Source organism: Microtus ochrogaster, linkage group LG4 (genome assembly GCF_000317375.1).
Source record: "Microtus ochrogaster isolate Prairie Vole_2 linkage group LG4, MicOch1.0, whole genome shotgun sequence".
NCBI classification, from domain to species: Eukaryota; Metazoa; Chordata; class Mammalia; order Rodentia; family Cricetidae; genus Microtus; species Microtus ochrogaster.
The window spans coordinates 9,069,588-9,078,784 of record NC_022030.1 but is presented as its reverse complement, the minus strand read 5'-3'; the positions used below and the strand labels follow the sequence as shown (position 1 = coordinate 9,078,784).

Here is a 9,197-nt window from a genome sequence, read left to right as displayed (position 1 = left end):
GAGGCAGAGGCAGGCGGATCTCTGTGAGTTCGAGATCAGCCTGGTCTACAGAGCGAGTTCCAGGACAGGCTCCAAAGCCACAGAGAAACCCTGTCTCGAAAAAAAAAAAAAAAGAACAAGTATAAGAACAAGTCTGACTGGAGTCCAGCTTCCGACATGCCCTTCTTTTAAAAAACTTTTAGAAAAGGTCTCATTAATCCTGGGTGGCCATGACCTACCAAGAGCTGGGATTACAGGCAAGTATCATCACAGCTAACTAAGCCCACAACCTCTTCCCAGTACACTTCCAGTCTGTTCATCTCCCAGCTGCCTCAAGAAGACCTTAAGGACCGAAATAGAATCTCTTCAATTCTATAGTCTCTATACTTAAGCCCAAAGTGGGTACTCAAGAATTCTTGTTGGATGAAAGAATTTAAATCTCCAAATAATCATAGTCTCCACTTCATCTTCTCTAACTGGATGAAAAATGAGACTTTAAAGATTCGGACTTTCAAAGAAACAGACAAAAATTTCCTTCATCAGTTTCTAGTAGGAGCGCATACTTCATCTGTAGATTAGTCAAAATCACTCTAGCCTCAAGTAAAATAACCATCACATGTCAGAAGATGGCATAGTTCCATATCTGCTTTCCAACTCGATCAGTCATCTTTTGCCAACAATGAAGTCAAGGTGTTCTAGTACGTCTGTGAAATTTAAAGGATTTTCATGCATATGGATGTTATGCTAATGACCTTGTCTTGTAATTCGTAAAGCTGCTCGTTTTGAAATGAAGCTTCAGAACGCCCCAGTAGAACACAGACACTCTTTAGGAGGGCAAAGGTTAGAGTTTTAAGGCCAGCTGAACCTGACCAGTGAACACCAGGTTGTCGTGAATAGGAACAGTCTGCAAATTGTTGGGAATACACTCTTAACAATCCAAACATACTAATTCCAAGTAATGTGACCCTACTGGAGCTGGAGAGACCCAGGAGATGTGGGAGAAGAACACAAATAGGAGTGGCATTAGTGAAAATCAGACACCCCTCCCCAGACATGGGTATAGTGAGGGGTAAGAGAAGAGTAAAGTTAGGAAAAGATTTGGTTTGCCTGAGGACCCAAATATTAATAAATTACACTCTCCAGTGTCTTCTCAGTGTCCTGCACACGCTTCAGTTCACTCCCAGTCCTAGTTCAGCTCACATATCCCCTCCTCAACTCACCTGCCTATGCTTTGACACATCCAAGTACCACCTAGTCTAGGCTTAACCAAGTATGTGCCCCCAACTCTACAGTCATCGCTAATCTATGGCACTGGAACTATCTTGAACTGAATGCCAGCACTTCACAGTCTGGCAAGCCATTTTTTTTTTCTGATAATTGCCTCATCAATTTTTAGGTATTTTCATCAATTAAGTAATAAGATGCTTGAAGAAAAAGGACATGCCTATGTCACATGTACTTAAAGAGGGCTTGGCGCATATGGGAGAGCAGTAGTAGTGATAAGATGATTAAACGCATGTGGCTGTGACCGCAAACACCCTTCCATATGTCTCTGTCTTGACATTTCAGTTATGATGTCCAAATAAAAATGACTAGAGACGGCTCAAGGAGGAGGAAGCTGAGACTGGCTCCGTGGTGGAGCACCTGCTTAGCATGTCTGAGCATGAATTCTATACCGGGTCCGCCAAAGGGGGCAGGGAGAATATCGCCACCCCAAAATAATCCATCTTCTAGTCTGTAGAACTTGGAGAACATTACCTTACAAAGCAAAAGGAATTTTACAAATGTGATTAAGTAAGGGCTCTAAAATGGGACATTATCCTGGATTATCTGGATCCATTAATATGGAATCCTGGGAGTTCTTAAGAATGGGAGAGTAAGGCAGGGTAGCGCAGGGTGAGGACACCCAGCTCCCCACACTGCTACCGGTGCAGGGAGAGAGAGAGAGCCATGAGCCAAGGAATGCAGGCAGCTACAGAAGAGTGAAACTAAGGAACTACATACAGTCTCCGCAAAACCCTCCAGAAAGGATTGAAGTCAGCCAGCACCTGGATCTGAGCCTGGAAAGCGCCTGAACTATACAAAATAGGAAATGTGTCCTGGTGTTAAACATCTTGCTAAGTCTGTGGTAACTGGCTACAGCAAGAAGAGAAAGCAAATGCAGGGGGCTGGCAAGATAGTTAAATGGATGAAGTCCTTGCCTGTGCAAGCCTGGGGACTTGAATTCATTGACCAGAACCAACAAGAAAAGGGGGGTTGCACACTGAAGAGGTAAAGACAGAGAGGTTCTGGGGCTCCCTGGCCAGTCAGCTTAGTCTGTTTGGTGAGCCCCATGACCCAATGAGAGACCTTGTCTCAAAAAAAATAAATAAATAAATAAAAATAAAAACAAAACTCAAGAGAAGTCCCAAAAAATAATGCCCGAGATTAACGTTTGGCTTCTACATGCATGTACACAGCCGTGCATTTACACAGAGAAAAGGAAGACATCTAACACAAGAGACAGTAGGAAATAACAGCTTAGTGGAAGTTTTGAAAGTGTGTCTATCCTTCTAGATTAAAGGATTTGCAATTCATAAGCAAACAATTCAAAGAAGACTCAAGCTGTAATAACATAGCTTCTTTTGTTTGTTTGTTTGAGATAGGGTTTCATTGTGCTGGCCACTGTGGCCTTCAATTTGTCATCCTCCTGCCTCCACCTCCCGAGTGCTGAAATGACAAGAGTATACAACGTTTGTTTATGAGATACTCTGGAACATTAGCTTTCATTTATATAATAAGTTTAAAACTTTGAATTCCATATGCTCATTGTTCTTACATTCAATATGCTCTCCAATCCTGTACATCTCAGATGTAGCAAATATCTCATGCTACAAATACAACCATTTTAATGCTACTTAGGAGAAAGACAACACACACCAATTTTACACATTATCCTCACAATACTCACAATAACTGCTTGGTCAATGAAATCAAAGACACCAAAAAAAAAAAATCAGTTGGTTTATTTTACTATTATGTTTGAAATTGTATAAATCCCAAGAATTTATAGAAAATAAAGAAAATCGTGATGGCTATTCTTGGTTGTCAATTTGTCTCCATCTAGAATTAATTCAAATAAAACTTAAGCAGCTGGGTACACTCGTGAAAGGTTTTTATTCTTAATTAAATCATTTGACGTGGAAAGGCCCACTTCTAATCCAGATCGTTGGAGGTGGGAAGATCCACCTTTAATCTGGGCCACACCTTCTGCTGGCAGCCAATACCAATACCAATATACAGGGCATGGAAGAAGGAAGCTTGCTCTCTTTGCCTGCTTTCTCTCACTGGCAAATCTATTTCCTCACTGACAGCAGAGCTTTATTCTTCGGGATTCTGGCATCTACTGAAGACCAGCTGGGACTGAATAACTACTGGATTCTTGTACCTTCCATTAGTAGACAGCCATTGCTGGGCTACTGGACCACAACCTGTAAGGATTCTAGTAAACCCCCTTTCTATACATATATAGATTTGTTCTATAAGTTCTGTTGCCCTAGAGGGGCCTGACTAATACAATTTAGTGTAATTTCCCTCTAAATCTCTAGTCACGCCGGGCGGTGGTGGCGCACGCCTTTAATCCCAGCACTCGGGAGGCAGAGGCAGGCGGATCTCGGTGAGTTCGAGACCAGCCTGGTCTACAAGAGCTAGTTCCAGGACAGGCTCCAAAAAAAAAACCACAGAAAAACCCTGTCTCGAAAAAACAAAAACAAAAACAAAATAAATAAATAAATAAATCTCTAGTCACTTGTAAATTTATAAAATAAGGCAGAAAACAAAAATTTTAACAGCCAAAAAAAAACAAAAAAAACCTAACTCAAATGTCAGTCTTTAATGCAAACAAAAGAAGCTCAGGGAGTTTTCAATTCAAAAACCAACAAAACATCTCAGCTACTCTCTGCCTCAGAAACTCAACACCCCAACAGCCCCATGTCTCAAACACCCCTTGAAAGCTAAGAGCATCACCGTCTCGGGCTGTGAACCAAGTGTGCACTGTACCCTAAGTCCTGGGCAGCTGCTCCAGAACGCCCGTCTAGGAGTGCACTCAGAAGAAACACCCTGCGTTAGAATACTTACTTTTAGACCCCAGACGTCGAATTTCCTCTACTAGGAGGTTCACCTCATGATCCACATTCATTGCGGACTGGAAGAGAAAAGAAGCCTTTATTACAGCCATTTCTCTACCCCATCAGGCACAGCAACCCAAGGGTCCTTCTCCTTCTCATGAAGCTTGTCACTATTATTGACCACGCCCCCTTTCTACTTGTACGAAGTAATGCACTTGAACATAATGAAGTAATTTCCCTCGACCTATAGACCTTCCCTCTCTGTTGCCCCACTCCTGGCTACTAGGGAGAAGATGACCTCTCTCCTCACCACGGCATTACTCCTTGCACATCTTGTCACAGAGTTCTGCTAAGCACCCAAACTACAAAAGGTAACGGGATCCATGCTTAAGGCAGAGAAAGGCCTCCAACAAAGAGCAACGTGGCAAGCGTTCTCTCAGCGCTGGGTCCAAGGCATTACAGGCAGGTCCCTTTTTGGAGATGACGGGGTGGATCAAGTGGACAAATGGGAAAAGTAAGTGGAAAATTATGGAGACAAAGAAGAAAGCCCAAGGCACAGCTGGGGCAGGCGCTGAGCTAGGAGACAGAGAGGCCAAGATAAAATACATGCTCCCTGCTCTTCAGGAGCCTAGGGTCTAGCGGTAATCCAGACTCCGGTCAGTGCAGTGATAACTTCCAGTTCACACACAGGCACCTCGTACCTTGCTCTGTATTCCGCCCATAAAAGCTGACTGCACTGCACAGCTTATAGTGAAGCCCATTTGTTTCCCATCGTGAAGAGTCCAGATTAATAAGAGCTGAGCCCGATAAGTCATGTTAACTCCTCTGTGGCTTGCTGCATCTTCCACAGGCCTCTGGTCCAGCCTCCACCACTGTACGCTTGAGGGCTAAGCTGCAGCTGCAGGAATTTTTCTAGTCCTCAACTATCCCTGGCAATACCGCTGGCCTTCTCTGCACGCTCTCTTCTGCTCAGGTTACTACATTCCCCTCCTGAGGCTCGTGAATCAGTCCCAGCTTGGATGGAACACCCCCCAGAAAGCATTCCCTAATCTGGGGAGCGCTCCCCTACTGGGTGTTCCCACCACACTGTACGCCTCTTTTATTTCACTCGGATGGAATTACTGGTTTTGGGGGTTTTCTAGCTAGAAGGAAAATGCTCTCCACAGGGATCTGACTTAAATATTCCTTGTTAGCACGCCCAGCACAAACACTGCTTCATGAACTAGCAAGAACAATCAAAGGCATGAGGGGAGAGAACACCACCAGCGGAGACCAGCAAGTGCGAGTGACTGGGCAGGAGGGACATCCATTCAATCTTTCACAAGAGAGGTTCTCCAGGCTGAATAAGGAGCTAAAAGGTGGAGCTGTTTCACTGTTTCCTTCCAGGTGATGACCTGATAGAAACAACTTCATCCGGATGGATTATTATTAATTCCTGGTAGCTTCTAAAGTAAGAGCGTCGCCTCCAACTGGATACCACTTGCTGAGATGATACTGATTGGGACACCAGATTTCCTATCGGTGGATAATTAAAAGTGCCACTACCATCTGCTGTTATTTGCATGAACATTGTAGTTCAAGGGGCCGACACTACAGGAAAATGCAAAATCGTCGATTAAATGCAACTTTCTAAAACTTGTTATTAATAATTATACTACCCAAGCCTGGTATGGTGGTGCATGCCTTTAATCCCAGTGCGTAGGAGGCAGAGGCAGGTGGATCTCTGTGAGTTCAAGATCATCTGGTCTACAGAGCAAGTTCCAGGACAGCCAGGGCTACACAGAGAAACCCTGTCAAAAAAAAAAAAAAAATTGTGCTGCTCTCTTAGGGATTTTTGTGTTGGTGAAAGCATGGCACGGTTTAAAAAGGACATTAAAAAGCTAAAATATCCCCCAGAGGATGTAGAATAAACCTGTCTGTGTCAGCGGTGGCCAGCTGCTATTTGGGGGTGAGTGGGGTCCATACTGTTTCCTACTCTGGCACAAGCAGTCTGAGTTTTGTTTGGGGACAACACTTCTGTATTTACTCTAAAGTCATGTGTGTGGACAGAGCACTCCCCTCTCCGGAGGTGAACCTGAGTCAGTAGGATTGGTCAGAGGCCTCAGGTTCCTCATCTGAGTCAATTCATGTAATTCTTCTAGTTTTAAGCTTTAAAACATTTATTTATTTGGGGGGAGGGGCGCATATATGTGGAGGTCCCCAAAACAAATACTCTCATTCAGAACAGTCAAGTTCAACCCTAAGATTTTGCTAGACAATTAGTAAATAACTCCCTTTCCACTGGTTCTAAGATGTGAGGTTGTAGCCCCAGAGTAACCGGTTACCCTATGGGAAGATTTGACTGGGAAATCCAGCAGAAGGAAAATGATTCAGCCTGCTCCTGATCCTGGATATTTTGGTTATAGGAACCAATGACATTTTCCCTGTTTATAATGTGTAGTGTTTTGTATGAATTTCTATTACTTGCATGCTGAAGACTATTGATCCAAAAAGCTAGCCTAATGAACTATTATTTAAAAAGCAACCAACCATTTAAAAAAAAATGACAGCCTTGTAATGTACTTCTATACATAGTCTTGTTGGATATTGCTCTATTGGTTAGGATGAACAGCTACAGCAGGAAAGCAGATCTGAAGGCTGGAGGAATGGCTCAGTTAGTAAAATACTTGCTTTGCAAGCACGAGGTTCCTGTGTTCGAGTCCCAGAACCTCCATAAAAATGTTGGGTGTGGTATCTGGGGAGACAGATATGGGAGGGGGCACCCAGCTCCACAGCCAAACAGTCTAGCATAATGGTGGACTCCAGGCCACTGAGAGAACCTGTCTCAAAGGAGGTAGGTGGCTGGCATCCTTGAGGATGACACCCGAGATTGTCCTCAGACTTCTGAGTGTCCATGCTTACATCTGCACCTGAACACTCACGTCCAAGATACACCTGCATGCACACGTACGCAGACGTGGGGGAGCGACACAAGACGAGATTTGGGAGCCGTATAAAAATTCTCTACCAAACTGTCCTGTTTCTGGAAGTAAGGATTTGTGAGAATGAAAAGAGAAAAAAAAAAAAAGAGCCAACCATGATTGAAGGGAGATTGAAACACCCCAGGTCAGAGACTTCGGAGTCTCTTGTCCGTGTATTTTTCTCTTCAACATCGTCTCTCTTTTTGGACACCAAGGAGATACTTCGGCTTTATATACCATTTAACAATGAGAAACAAAGAGGAAGGCCCTCTCTTATGTGCAGTATGATAACCGCTTACATTAAAATGGGCACTTATCCAGTTTTCAGGAGGAAGGCAAGGGGCATTTTTTTATAATTAACTACACACCAGGCTCCTTCTCTGAGTTAATTTATATAATCCTTTTATTATTTTTTAAAAAAATCTTTTTTTGCATTTATTTATTTTGGGAGGGTGTGAATGTGGAGGTCCCAGGGATCAAACTCTGGTCATAAGGCTCCTCAGCAAGTGCCCATAAGCACTGATCCATCCATTCAGCTACCCTAATTCATAAAATGCTAAGAACACGACAGAGCACTTAGTACTTACCCCGTTTTATTGAGAATGAAACAAACCTCACAATGGTTAATGCCACAAAGCGCTGTTCCTAACACATCACTTTGCCACTTCTTCCCCTTCCTTCGCTATTATGCAAATGAACCTAATGTAATAGTGTATTCTTATGTAATATCATATACTGAGTACTTATTAAGGCGGATCATTTACAAAGCAAGAAAAGGCTCCCTGTCTGGACCCCTATGAATAGGAAAATAACAGGTTTACTACTGCTAGCATACACAACTTGGCATGTTTTAGTCACGTATTATGGGAGGGACAAAGAAGAAAGCATCCACATTATACAATCTTTGGAAGACCGATGGCAGTCTAAAAGCAGGACAGACCCCTTCGACTGCAGTGAGCGAGATCAAGAACAACGAGAGGTCAGAAGCAGAGCAAGCCTAAGAAAAAAGACCCTGTCTGTGAGAGGCTGGGCCAGAAGAATGGCAGTGGCAGATGTTAGCCGGGCTGCTTAACTGTCACAGACTCTAATTGGGCTGTCTGAGTGGGACTCACAAAGAGTAGGGCTGTGGCAAACGCTGCAAAGCGCCATCAATACACATTTGGAGAGGTATGTCTGAAGCGTCTTCTAGTTCTGCATTAAAGCTCCAAAGGCAATAATAAGGTCAAGGAAATAAAGCCTACTGGAGTAGCCTCCCCTGGGAATCCGCAGCCAACTTTACACGAGAGCTGGGCGCTCTTCCAGACTCAATTCTATCTCGAACAGCTGGCGCGGGTCAAAGGCTGACCCGGTACCTTTCTCCCTTTTCGTTGGATGGAGCACACTCCTTATTTGGTCATTCCCTCCTACAAGTTTGAGGGCTTGCCAAATATGGGTCCCCAAAACCTAGGGCCTGCGGGTACCACTCGCTCAACCCTTAACTGGTGGAACAGGGTCGCGGAGTCCCGGACCACAGAAAGGGCTTAGTCCGGAGGCCTTTGTCTCCTCAACTCACCCGTCCTGGGTCCCCCAGAGCACCCAAGGGCGCTGCCCGAGGTCCCCACGAGTCCCGCATCCCCTCACTTACTCGCCCTCGGCACTGCAGAGGACACTGTCCTGATGCCACTTTATTCCTCCGGGACCCCCTCCAGCCCTTTCCCACACAGCTCTGCAGAACCGCACCACAAACCGACGCCAAGTGCAAAACCCACACATTGCACCGCTGCAAACAGCGGTTCGGGCTGCTCCTTTCCCGGTCAGCCCCGCCCGACAAAACGTCACGTGAGCCCAGTGCGGAAGTGTGCCGGCCGAGTGGGGTGCCCACGAGTGGGGCACGGGGCGGGGGGAGTGTATGCCCGGAGGGCCGGTCCAGGCACACCTCAGCACCCCGGCGTTCCCACCCTTAACCCGGTACTCGCCCCCCCACACCCCGAGACCGTGGTCCAGCCTTTCCTCCCCGGACTCGCTCACCTCTCTGATTTCTTCCTTCTTCACGGAAGAGCAGCTGCCGCGTGGGTCTGGATCGGGTTCTCCGCTTCCGCACCCTGGGGAGGAACAGGCAGAAGAAGGAAGTGGCCCGGGCGAAAAGAAAGGCTGAGGTGGAAGAGGGAGGGGA

General features: G+C 45.3%; 1 protein-coding gene across 2 annotated transcripts in view; it reads right to left on the bottom strand.

Annotated features, from left to right (window-relative positions):
• Abracl (ABRA C-terminal like) overlaps positions 1-9,191 on the bottom strand; it is a 12,468-nt gene extending 3,277 nt beyond the window's left edge. Inside the window, exons 1-2 of one of the 2 annotated variants that reach the window (XM_005360985.2) lie at positions 9,053-9,191; positions 4,096-4,162 (exon numbers count right to left, since the gene is read on the bottom strand). In XM_005360985.2, the coding sequence (XP_005361042.1) occupies positions 4,096-4,156 (61 nt within the window). In that variant the 5' untranslated portion in view covers positions 4,157-4,162; positions 9,053-9,191. Of the gene's footprint in view, positions 1-4,095; positions 4,163-8,669; positions 8,775-9,052 lie in introns of those variants that run through there. The other variant, XM_005360986.3, reaches the window with a different exon arrangement.
• Positions 9,192-9,197: the final 6 nt, after the last annotated feature.